A 13,077-nucleotide genomic window follows, 5' to 3' on the forward strand; every position below is an offset into this window, starting at 1 on the left:
TATATAAACATTAGCTCAATCATAAACAGGGTGTTGTTCGTGCAGACTGTGGTTTCCTCCATATACCGTCCCACTTTTTCCCCAACAATGCCTTCTTGGCGGTTGTGAAACTACAGCAGCGACAGATGGTCTGCGCTACGTAACCACGCTGCGCTGCTCTCTGGGTGATTACGGTAGAGGACGTCATCTTCCTCCCCCACACCACAGACTCCGCACAGCTCTTTGCCGGTGAAACATTGGTCGGACAGCGGGTGCCATTTGGCGCAGTATAGAGCCACATCCGTTAACAAAGAGCGTCCAGTAATTTATTTATCGTCGTGTTTGTTAATTTTATTTAATACGTTTTGCCGTAAAACATTCACAATGAGCTCAATCAACGTCAAAAAGCTGAAAGTCAACGAGCTGAAGGACGAGCTGAAAAAGCGTAATCTTTCGGACAAGGGGCTGAAGGCCGAGCTGATGGACCGCCTGCAGGCCGCGTTGGACGAGGAGGCCCTTGCCGGAGACTCTCCGCTGGACCAAGAAACTGCTGCGGACGAGGGTTTCGGCCAGGCCGCCGACCAAGAGGGTATGGGAGAGGAAGAAGAGGGCGATGGCCCGATAGAAGAAAGCATGGAGGCCAACGAGGAGGAGGAGGAAGAAGAGCCGGAGAATGGGGGCGACGGTAACGGTGATGGCGATGGCGTTGCCGAGGACGAAGAAATGGGTGAAGGGGAAGAGGAAGGGGACGAAGACGACGAGATGGATCCCATGCTCAAGGGAGATGTGGACGACATGGAGAAAATAGACACAGAGGATGGTGAGCCCGGGGACCAGGCTGCAGAGGGTGAGTCGACCGAATTGGTTATGAAAATGTGATTGGCTGGATGGACTGTGGCTGGCTGTCGGTTTTCTGCTATAACATTTAGCGTTAATGCTACCGCGGGAGGGAGCCGTCTGGGAGTGGATTTGAATGCGTTACCACACAACAGAGCAGAGCCGTCCATGTTAAGCTAGATAGCTTGACCTCACTAGGCTAGCCAGCGTTAGCCGCAAACTCCAACAGTTAGCCGGTCAGCTAACGATAGCGTCGGTTACCAATGGCTAGCTAACGTTAACCGTTTCGCAACACTAAATGGCGGTAGTGCATTCCACGAACGTTAACTTTAGCATTAGCTTTAGAATGCCGTTAGCTACCGTTACTACGAGAAGGCTAATAGTTTAGCTTAGTCTGGCTTTTCGTTTCGCTTTGGCTAGTGTGTTAGCTTGCCAGCTAACGTCATTTTCTTTGTGTCTGTGGTGCAGTGCTAACTCGCTGGTCCGTTTAGCTAGCTCAGTGGTTCCACTATTGGAGTTTGGGTACGAAATTGGGTAACAAGGGTTGTGGTGGACAACGAACCGACAAAAACTGCATAAAGCGATAGCAAAATATTTGAACAGCCTTCTCCAGTGATTAAAACGTTTATTGGCTTTAGTGCTGCGTTCTTAATCATCCTAGACTCGAATGACAGTTGGGCTTTTCCAAAACCAACCTTATATTTTATTGGGACTAAATTTCTCCGCACGGAGTGACTGTGGCATACTGTGTATAAATCCGAGTGTGTCTGACTTCAGAGAGCCGGGACCACTTGAACTAGCTAACCCAAAGCTGGGCGGAAGATGGGGCAGGCGCTGAGCTGCTAGCACGTGGTTAGCCCGTCCTTGGTTTGAGTAGAAAGTGTCATCTTGTTGGACCAGCACAGAAAATATAGATTTACACTTATTAGCCACAATTAGTCAGTAATTCAGGGTAAGACATGTGGGAGGGGGGTCTAAGTAGGTTGCCACATTTCCTTGCATGATGCATTGTCCCAGACAACAGTAGACTTGTCCTCCTTAATGAAACAGACTTCTACATGAATCTTATTGACAACAGTATATTCTAAGCCCTTTATTGCAGGGTTAATGTCCCTTTATTTTGCAGAGACTTGTTTTTCCAGCCCCAGCAAATACTGTTCACAATGTTCATTTCGACCAGCTTACATTGTAATTATTATCTGGTCAGTAGAGCTGTTACAGTATATGAAATATGATTGTATTGTTTAACTGTAATCAGGAGGTGTTACCTCTTAGTAATTTTTTAATATTGATGATTTATGGTCGACACAATGTAAATAATGAACGGGCTTTGTGGGCCAGAACCCCACTGCCAGTCCGACCTCTCTCTCACACAAAAAGGAGCACCTCATGCTATATCTTTGTTCTATTTTCAAAGGGGATGCGGACAAAGACACGAATGCTGATCAGAAGAATAAGAAGGGTGTTAAGAGACGCCGGGAGGAACATGGAAGGGGCTACTTTGAATTTATTGAAGAGAACAAATACAGCTGGTAAGGATGGGACAGAGCAAAAATGGCCTTCAGCATCCCTGAAGCGCCATCCATAGCTTTGTTGAACTGTATTGGCTTTAAGTGCCAATGCACATATAACTAGCAAGAGGAAAACCCTCATATTTAAGTATTATACTATTTATTAATAACCCTACTTTCACACACATGTTTTGAGGGTCATCCCTGAGTATTTAAAGAGCCTTACCATTTACCTTTTACACTGCCCACTCACATTGTGTCTTTAATGGACTGCATTCTGTAGCAGAAGTGCATCTATCAAGTCTCTGTGAATTTTTCACATCTGTTCCTTCTGCCACTTACTGTTTTGGAAAGCCAGTTGTGTCCTCAAGGTGAATCGAGGCTGCTCAAAGAAAACCCAGAAGACAGTAGCAGATGTGCACTTTTGAATGGTGGGTGGGTGGGCAGGTGGGGGAGGAGTAGCTGAGAGGTGTGGGAGGAAGGGTCCACTGCTGCAAGGTAGCACACAAGGATGTAGCACAATTCCCAGAGTGTTTGGAACGTCCACGGAGGAGTTCGCTGTCGTTTTACCTCGCAATGGTCTCTCCTTTTTTTTATGGTTTTATTTTTTGTTGTTTTTGTTTTGTTTTTTTCACTGATTGTATGACGTCAAAATGCTATTCCTGTCTCATGTATCATGTCCTGTGTGTGTGTGTGTGTGTGTGTGTGTGTGTGTGTGTGTGTGTTATCATGGTGTGATAGTTTGAATGTGTGTATTTGCAAGGCTGCTTTCTACCCCTGCGCAGGTGACATCATGCATGGTGTGCATGGGTGTTTGTAAGTGTATGTGTGTGCATACATGTACCTACTTCTTGGTCAGTGTTTTGTTTTCATTGCGCTGTTGAAACACTGTAAGAATCACTGGACAGAAAATAGTCACTTTTTCGGGACATTTTTGAACTTTGGGAAAAATCTGGGACTCCTCACAAATGTTCAGGATGCTAGAAGTATTAGAACGTGATAGTATTCCTGCTTTAAGTGGGGTTTTTTCCCCCCTTCATATCTGATATCAATTTTTTTTGTAAGGGTTGTTCCATTTCCAATTGAAAGTCCATTGTTTCTTCCTCTCCCATTACCATTTTTGCCCCCAATAGAATTATAGCACTTTAATCTACTCTATGTGAAACCATTGACCCCTGGGCAGCCACACGCCCACAGTGTGGCAGCCACTGTGTGGGCTGCATTCACCATATGCTCCAACTCAGACAGTAGAGCCAACCACAGATCTCCCCTGCAGCAGTCATTTGTACAGCACTCAAGGTTGTTTGAGAACAAATATGATGACAGGTGTCTCTGGACTTGGGGAGATGTTAACACTGCTGTGGATGATGAGAATGGGATGATGAACCCCACATTGTTTCTTCCTACTAAATAATTACCCCACTGGATTAATTCTCCATTGCCTCAGGTGGAACAAGGCTTAAGCATCAATGAACTGTTCCTTCTTTACACTTTCACCAGTTCCTTAAACAAGAGATTTTAGGTACACACTTCAAACTACAGAGTTGGTAAGTTGCTGTAGTTCTCAGTACACTGACTGCTCTTTTTAAACATCTAAGCATGGTGACAACTTGTACTGCACAGTTGAACAGAACAGCGTGAGCTAGTCGTGACCTTTTCATTTGGAATTCCACACATGGGAAGTTAAATATAACTACACCCACTATTGCTGTGACTGACCCCACAGCAATCCTGCAGACCACAAACACACTGACCTGAAAGGGGAGAGGTCTGTTTTGATTTTTATCACTGCCACCAGTCGGAGGTGCAGAGGTGCTTTCTTTCTATGTGTCTTTCACATTGTAGATTTCACTGGATACTGCAAGGTAAGTGTTGTCTGCCAAGGCCCACAATACAACAAAAAGTTTGGAGGCTCGCTTGCCCAGTTTACTGTTTCTATTTTGTATTGTTTATCCTAGTTTGTCTTTCCACCTCTCTTGCCCAGTATTTTTCAGGAAGTGCTACCCAAGGCATCTAAATGTTCCATGCAGCTCCATCGACATGTGAACCCTCTAACTGACTGACTGATGTCTCTTTTCAGGGCCTCATTTAAGTCTCCTGTGCCACCTCTGGAGGAAGAAGATGAGGAGTTTGATGACACAAAGGTCTGCCTGGATACCTGTAAGTTTTCCTTTGAAATTCTGTTTGTATTGTTGCTTCACGCTCCGTTCAAACTGTGTGATGACTTATTGGTCTATTCCATCCAAGCTTTCTGTAAGACTCAATTGCAACCAGAAGTAATGAGGCTAAGAGTTAAAGTAGATAATACAGAAGCAGCAGGGGACACTCAAACCCCTTTATAAAAAGGGGTTACAAGAAAAAGTTTTCCAGTCAGGCCAGGTTAATTGTGTTTCAAGATCCAAAGTTGTATTTGCAAAGCAGACTTAGATGACAATTGAAAAGGACATTGACCACACTTAGTTTTTATTCACTTTGTCAAAGATTTATTTGCATTGATACAGATCGCTGAGTGTGCAGTGTTTTTAATGTTGTTGTTTTTTTGTGCTCTAGACAACTGCGACCTGCACTTTAAGGTGTCGCGGGACCGCTACAGCGCCTCATCTCTTACAATGGAGAGTTTTGCTTACCTCTGGTCCGGAGGCAAGGCCACCTATGGTGTAGACAAAGGCAAAGCCTGCTTTGAGATGAAGGTACAGTAACAATGCTGACACCTTTTCCTGCCCTACCTCACTGTTCTTTATTAATCCCTGAACACAAACTTAACAAACTACATGTAACATGCTAAAATCCATACACACATCTGACTTGATGAAATGAATCCTTATGTATCTTGCTCATGTGTTTTGCTTCATGTCAACAGATCACAGAGAAGATCCCTGTGAAGCACATTTCCAGCAAGAACATGGACATCCATGATGTGCAGGTTGGCTGGTCCCTGTCTACTGGCACACTGCTCCTGGGTCAGTTCCTTTTTACTTGCTCTACTAGCTCTGAACATATTATACTGTTGGCAGTGGAATGAAGTGGTGAACAGAAATTTCCGTTTACCCTCAATAATGTTGGTTTAATTCACTGCCAGTGAATAGACGTGTGTACTTGGTCACATCACATGTGGTGGACAGAGAACTGACAAAGATACAGTCTGTTAAGAGCTTTTATATCTGTCATTGTCTCAACACCGTCTAAGCCAGTGCCGCTCTTTGCTAAGATTCATACATGTTGAATATTATAGAGCTCAACATACTGTGCAGTATTTTGGATAGAGGGCAGTGCATCCATTGGATGTCTGCAAGAACATGAACCTTTTTATTAAAACATGCACAAACACACTGTTCTGGGTGTATGCACATATATGAAGGTCAGCACCATAATGGCACTAAACACAGGGGCTGCTGTGATCCTGTATGGAAGGCCATGTGTCCCAGGAGCTCCCTCTGGTGGTCTGTAAGCAGCACCACATGTTAATATAAAATGGCTTCAGCTCTGGCTGCATCATAGTAATGGTGGCTGGCCCGGTGCCAACACAGATGATTCACACACCAGTTACTGAGCCTTGGTGTCTTAATTCAGAAATATGATGCCACCTGTTAGCTGTTTGAAAATGTGTCTGTCAGTTAATGTTTTCTCCTGTTAATGTTCAGGTGAGGAGGAGCATTCTTACGCCTACTCTGGAAAAGGCAAGAAGACCACCAACTGTGTGACAGAGGACTTTGGAGAAACCTATGAGGAGAATGATGTCATCTGCTGCCTTATTGTAAGACATACCTGATCATATGCTGCTGGTGTTTGTATTAGTTTCATACAACGTTCAAGCCAAACTAAGATCATGATTAACTGATTAACTGATTAACGATTGAGAAGCTAGGATAAAATGAAATGATAACTCTCTGCAGAATATATAGTTCCCTCGTTTAATGTGCATCAGACAGGAAGAAAATTAATGTAATATTTTATTATTCTATTTTTCATATTGAAAAGGAAGAATGATTCAAATTAAGATTTCTCATTTCATAACATCAACTTTCCACTTCACTTTGCTCAGGACTTTGAGGGCGACGAGGTGGTGTTGTCCTTCTCCAAGAACGGCGGGGATCCTGCCGTTGCCTTCCAGGTCAGCAAGGAGAGTCTGAACGGCCAGGCCCTTTTCCCCCACGTCATCTGCCACAACTGTGCCGTGGAGTTCAACTTTGGTCAGATGGAGACTCCATATTTCCCTCAGCCCCAGGACTACACCTTCCTGCAGCAGATCCCCGTCAGTGAGCGGGTCCGGGGGCTCAAGGGGCCACAGACCAAGGCAGACTGCGAGGTCCGTGTAGATGGAGATATTCTTTCAGTCACCCACTGAAAGTATATTATCATTATTCAAAGAGGGTTTCAGTGTCAGAATTCTTTCTTTCTTTTCCTCTTATTTAGATCATAGTGATGGTGGGTCTGCCAGGCTCAGGGAAGACCACATGGGTGAAGAACCATGTCCAGGAGAACCCTGGGAAATACTACATCCTGGGCAGTGACACCATTGTGGACAAGATGATGGTCAGTGCTGACAACAGCTCTTTGGCAGCCTATATTTTCCATGTTCTGTCCCACAGAAAAGTCATCTATCTTCTCATTTCACACAGATCAACAGCCTGAAACGCCAATCAAAGGACATCACAAAACTGACCGCCATTTCCCAGCGAGCACCTCTTTTCTTGGGAAAGTTCATCGAGATCGCTGCCCGCAAGAAGAGAAACTACATCCTGGATCATGTAAGTGGTTCTGATTCAGATACTGACTGTAAAATCAGATGTTATAAATCGCAGTATAACTGAGCATCTGTCTCCACTTTTCCAGACTAACCTGTCTGCCCCGGGCCAGAAGAGGAAGATGTGTCTGTTCGCAGGCTTCCAGCGTAAGGCTGTGGTGGTCTGCCCCTCTGACGAAGACTACAAGCAGAGAGTCCAGAAGAAGGTCGAGAGTGACGGCAAAGAAGTGCCTGAGCATGCTGTCCTCAAAATGAAAGGTAAAAAAAAGATGCTTGAGGAATAAAGTATATGTACTACTGTATAGTTCAAACATTTTCTCTGTCACTTGTTGTTTTTCCCTTATCATGTTCCTGTTCGTTTCAGGCTTCTACTCTCTGCCTGAGGAGGGAGAGAGCTTCAACAACATTGTCTTTGCTGAGCTGCAGAAGGAGGAGGCCAACAAGCTGCTGGAACAGTACAAAGAGGAGAGCAAGACCGCTCTGCCCGCTGAGAAGAAACCCAACCAGGGAAGCACAACACCAAAAAGAGGCATGCGCGGTGGCGGCCGGGGAGGCAAGAACCAGTTTGGACGTGGCGGTGGACCTGGACAGAGAGGCGGTGGCCGTGGAGGCTTCCAGAACAGAGGCAGCTTTAGAGGAGGTAGGATTGATGTTTAGACGAGTAATTAATGACATTTAGTCAGAAAATGTTATGTTCTTCTTATTTAAACTATATTTTTAAGTAGTTGAATTCATCCCAACTTGTACTGTTTTGATCTGTCTGCAGCTCCCGGTCCTCGTGGCGGTTTCAACCGTCCACCTCGTGGCTTCCTGCCTCCCCCAGCCTTCAGAGGAGGATTCCCCAACCGTGGAAACTTCAACCGGGGTGGCGGGCCCATTCCCAGCCTGGGCGGATCCCCCAGGGGCGGGCCAATGAGGGGCAACATGGGACCCAGAGGAGGACCCATGAGCAGAGGTGGCCCAATGAACAGAGGTGGGAACATGAACAGAGGAGGTGGAGCCAGCATGAGCCGTGGAGGAAACAGGGGACATCCCAACCAGGTGGGCACAGCGACGGCACTCCATATTCATATGAACAGTTTTAATCAGTTAGTGCATGTTCTACATGGCCGCTTTCCTCCTCTTCTCTCCACAGTTCCAGCAGAGAGGTGGTAACCGTGGCAACTTTGGCAACAAGAATGGCAACTTTGGTAACAACAGGAACAGTGGAAACTTTGGCAACAGGAACGGCATGGACAAGGCCCAGGCCTTCAACCAGAGCTGGCAGCAAGGGGTCAGTGTTTCTGCATCTGAGATTGTCTCTTCTGCTCACACCAGGCCTTATAGCAGGGATATAGATTTTATTTTTAGTGTTAATGATGATAAAGGTTAAAGTTTAATAAAAGTAAGTAAATAAAACTGTACAGACCCGATAAATATTTTCCCCACAAGCCCAAGTATGATTTGAACTTAGGGAAGTGAATCAGCTCCACAGGTCAATGAGAAACAACAAATGATGGTGATTAAAACACATTTATTCTAATTAACAACCTGCATGAGTTTGCCCAAGTGAGTCAAACAGTAATTTCAAGTACCTGTTATCAGCAGCTGGGCTTGTAAAAATCACATACAAGCTGTTACAAGCACTGCAAAGCAGTTTAAGATTCATTTCCCCCTTTCTTCACATTATCCTTTTTCACATCTTCCAGGTTTGTTTTATTTTGTCATTTAATTTGTGAATAAAACACCTTCTGTCAGACCACTCTGGATCTGAGACCTCGCATCCTAAAATGCAGCAGCAGCAGTTTTCAAACTGGTCCCTGCTTGTCATCAGGGAACAGTAACATACACTAACTTTGACCAAACACAGGTGGCAACACATCCTGATGTTTACATTGTTGTACATTTTAAAAAGAGCAGGTGTTGCCTTGAAGGTAGATGTGACCTGTCAGTATGAAGCATGTTTTACACAAAGTAACGTTTGTGCGTTGTGTCCTTGTGCAGTTCTGGAACCAGAAGCCGTGGAGCCAGCAGTACCAGCCTGGATATTATTAAAACACTTGTTCTAACGGACTGGTGGCCGACAGAGACCCACCGCTTGCCACGGAACATCCCTCCACCCCGCTGTTTAATTTTTCTTTTTTTCTAGAACCCACTTTTATTAATCTAAAACCCATCAACTTACTACGAAGACTAAAGCGATATGGAGCAACAACATTCCACATCAGAGAGGAGACCAGGCAGCCGGAGTGAAATTGAAGCTTTATATATACAGTATCTATATACACTTGTACGACGTGGGTTCAGTCTCTTATTCAATCATCTGTTTATTTCCTTTTTCTTTTGTTGTATATTTCATTATCTTTTTTCCACCACTTTTAAATGACGTGCTTTTAAAACAAATCTGTTTGTAATATCAGGAACCAGAAACATTTGCCCGCCTGGCAAATGTCAAGAAAGATTTTTTTCAGGGTTGTGCATTTTATCTGTGCTGTGGTTTATTTTTTTTGTTTTTTTCTTTTCTTTTTTTAAATTACAAATTGTAAATATGTTTCCTTTTTTTTGCATAGCTTGTATGAGAAGTTTAAGAAACGATAATGATTGAGAGGAACCTTGGCTTCTTAGCAAGAAGCATGGTAGCTGATGATATTGTTAGACTGTACGTGTCAATAGAGTCCACTGTCAAACAGTTAAACTGAAGCAGCAGATAAATTACAGCAACGTTTTTGTCTTTTGTTCCTACTATCAAACCTGTAACCTAAACCATAGACCTACAATAAACAACTCGTTGGCTTTTTTACATTCTTCCTGGCTTATGACTTTTGATTCGGTTCAAAGGTGCGTAAAAGACCTTTGAATGGGCGATGGCCTCGTTTGCTACTTCAAACAATAAGGACATCAGCCCCAGTTGACAACTCATTAGTAAAGTATTCCATCCAAGTGTCCTGTCTTTGATATGTCATTTCCAGTCTTTTAACTATTCTGATGCATTGTTTTGAGAAAGTATTTTGGCCGAGCCATTTTAAGGATATAAGTAAGCCATTTTTAGTACTACATTATGCCTTTTTGGATTTAATTTATATAAAAAATTAGAGCACTGGTTATGCTTGATTCTCAGGAGGAAGTGTGGTTCCTAGATTATCAATGGTTCCTTTAGTGCAGTAGACTTCTGAAAAATATCTAGCATTAATCAGTCGAGTTAAAAACCAGAACCACAACAGCATTTTACTTTATTTTTTTTGCATGTATACTTTAAGGATTTTAGATTAACGCAACTATTTCAATTTTGAACAAATCAATGATGCGAGTTCAGCACAAAGTGGTTTGGAAAGAGATGGAGGGGTTGCTCATTTTCACCAGCAAACCTAAAGGGCTACACAGTGTCACAACACACCCACACAACCAACAGTTCATGAAGACCTTTTCAGATGGATGAGAGAAGCAGAGAGAAACTTTAACGGCATCATTCAGTTGTTTCAAAGCAGAGTCCATGGTGGTGACTGTGTGGCCCAGCAATAATGGCAGCTCATTCAAACAGCTCATTAACGTGTCCTGACAGAGGACGCCCAAATTTGTGCTTCTACACTGGAACAACACCAGAGCTGGAAAACAAACACTTACAGTAGATCAGACTTCATTCGGTAGCGTGTGTCCATTTTTTATTTTTTTTCATTTTTTAACTGCCCATGTTGATATTTAGTAAACATGTAAATACTTCACCACTATTTCAACCATGCACGAATGTTCATGAATTAATTGACTTTGAGTAATAACTGTATTGTGACTAAGAAAGTGTTAGTTTGCCAGAGTACTGCTGTGTGATGAACTGTCGATTCTATTTAAACGTCTGGAGAGTTTGTGCCCTCCTGTTTTATTGTACTGGATACATAAATCTAGCAGAATGCGAGCTTTGAGTTTACAGTATAATCTATAATACTACAGACTCTATATTTTTATCGCTTTATGTTGCAGGTTGTATATCAGGTCTTTTATTATTAAACCAACAGTGCAAAAGCTTTGAGACTTTTTGAAATTTGTTGTCTTTTCTATCTGATGGTTTTTTGATATTTGTGTTTAAAACTTTGGGGATTGTATTTTCTTTTTTAATTTGTCTCAACTCTATTAAAGTTAAAGAAGCTGGTATACAGTGGCTTTGTGATTTATTACAGTGGTTTATTATCGTAATGACGTTGGACCAAAGGAGATTTAATGTGGCTTTTTGACACCGATCTCGACAAAATGCTTGTTTACATGAATATTTGCGCCCTCCAGCTCAGTATTCACATTTCGTCTTTGCAAAGCTGCTCAGGCTCTGCCGTGCTGCCTGGGGATCATGAGTTTATTGTGTAGCATTGGCTTCATGGTCGAGCTCATTGTCCTGCAGGAAAACGAATCTCCTAAACTACAGGTGTCTTGGAGACTGCATCAAGTTTTCCTCCAGGATTTCCCCCCCCAGCACAGGGCTCCACCTCCACATGATGCTGCCACCACCAGGCGATGGTGTGTTTGTTTTAGCTGTGCTAGTGCTGCTGCTGTAGTGTCCAGACTGAAATGTGCCAACATCTATTGAATGAATTTTTGAATTCCTTGTCAATCCAAACTGTAAACAATATAAACCAGTGGTTTATCACCTTTCCTAAAAACCGGAACATGTCTAACTAGCACTTTCTGTTACACTTCCTTATACAATCTCCCAGCACTTAGTAAATAGATGTGGCGCCTAAATGCATTGTGGCTTTACTGTTATCCTACACTTGTAAGTCGCTTTGGATAAAAGCATATGCCAAATGAATAAATGTTAATGGTTCTTGAACATTTTCACAAGAAGGACCCTAAACTGACACAGATTAGACCACAGACCCCCATTTGATAAGATTTTTACTTTTAGATTTAGATCTATTACAGAAAGTGTTTTAAGACCATGACTGAAATACTCACACATAGTGAAAGTAAGCGAGTCCCCTTTTTTGATGAGGAGCCCCTCAAGGACCCCAGGGGGTCCCTGGACCCCACTTTGTGAACCACTGCTATAAACTACCTGTTAAACATCCACTTGCCAGCACGGTCTCTGTGAGTATGTTAGCATGTAACTCAAATCTCTGCTGTACAGGAGCTGTGCGGTGAAAGCTGTGGACTCTTGATGTCGTGGCCTTGTTGCTCTGACTGGTGAAGCATCTGGCCAGCTGTTGCTACATCTGTACAGTCTCTCCACTGTTAGCCTCTGGAGCTTGGAGCCTCCCTGCACAGTCACTCAGGGCTGGAGGACGGCCTGATCTGAATAACTGATTCAGCTGTATTCCACTGTATCCGTTATTAGCCCCTGATGTGTGCTAATCAATCGCCCTGTTGCAGAGCTGCGTGTCGCTTCCTCTGTCTTCATGTTGCAGGCTTTACCACGATATTGAACCTCACAGATGCAGGTGTATTTGGTGATACCTCTTGATTATATAGAGGCGACCTCCTACTTTGATTCCACGTTAAAAGAGGACGGGGTTGGTTGCTTTATAAAGGCACTGTAAGGGTTAAGTAATCAATGACCTTTTTGACATTCATGCTTCTTTACAGCACCACCTGCGTTTCCTCTATTCTCATGCCTCCTGGTGCTGCTGGAGGTGTATGATGGGAATCCACTTCCCTCCCAGACAGACAGCTGCCTGTCTGTCTGTGGCAGGGCTTCATGTTTACCTCCATCAGCAGCATATTAGTGAATGACAAGACCCCCCACTCAGACGGCAAACAGTGCGTTAGGTATTGGCCCTGATTAGCAACGTTTGGCCCGGTCTAAGCCTGATGTAAACACATGAGGAGCCTTAATGTGAATTGACTTCATGTTTCTCTGTATGTGGCCGTGTAGCTCCTTCCCACTGTCAATAAAGCACGGCAAGCAGGTTTCACCGTCATTGTCAGTGACAGCGTGCCCTCAGTGTAACAGGTGTTATAAGGCATTAGGCAAATTATTTGCTCTACTCCACAATTTCCTATGAGTGTAAACAAGGAGGTGAAAGAGGAGGCGGGCAGCTGCGTGTA

At 43.6% G+C, this 13,077-nt stretch overlaps 1 protein-coding gene across 1 annotated transcript; it reads left to right on the forward strand.

Annotated features, from left to right (window-relative positions):
* The first annotated feature begins 200 nt into the window (after nt 1-200).
* On the forward strand, nt 201-11,193 carry hnrnpub (heterogeneous nuclear ribonucleoprotein Ub). Its single transcript, XM_071478622.1, has 14 exons — nt 201-826; nt 2,234-2,348; nt 4,408-4,487; nt 4,878-5,017; nt 5,188-5,287; nt 5,969-6,081; nt 6,370-6,633; nt 6,741-6,860; nt 6,947-7,075; nt 7,161-7,329; nt 7,436-7,711; nt 7,838-8,112; nt 8,207-8,344; nt 9,055-11,193. The coding sequence occupies exons 1-14, from the start codon at nt 364-366 to the stop codon at nt 9,103-9,105; spliced, it is 2,433 nt and encodes an 810-aa protein (XP_071334723.1). The 5' UTR covers nt 201-363; the 3' UTR covers nt 9,106-11,193.
* The last annotated feature ends 1,884 nt before the right edge of the window (nt 11,194-13,077 follow it).

This window comes from Trachinotus anak, unplaced genomic scaffold (genome assembly GCF_046630095.1).
Source record: "Trachinotus anak isolate AG129_WGS33_773 ecotype Australia unplaced genomic scaffold, CSIRO_AGI_Tana_v1 ptg000005l, whole genome shotgun sequence".
NCBI lineage: Eukaryota > Metazoa > Chordata > Actinopteri > Carangiformes > Carangidae > Trachinotus > Trachinotus anak.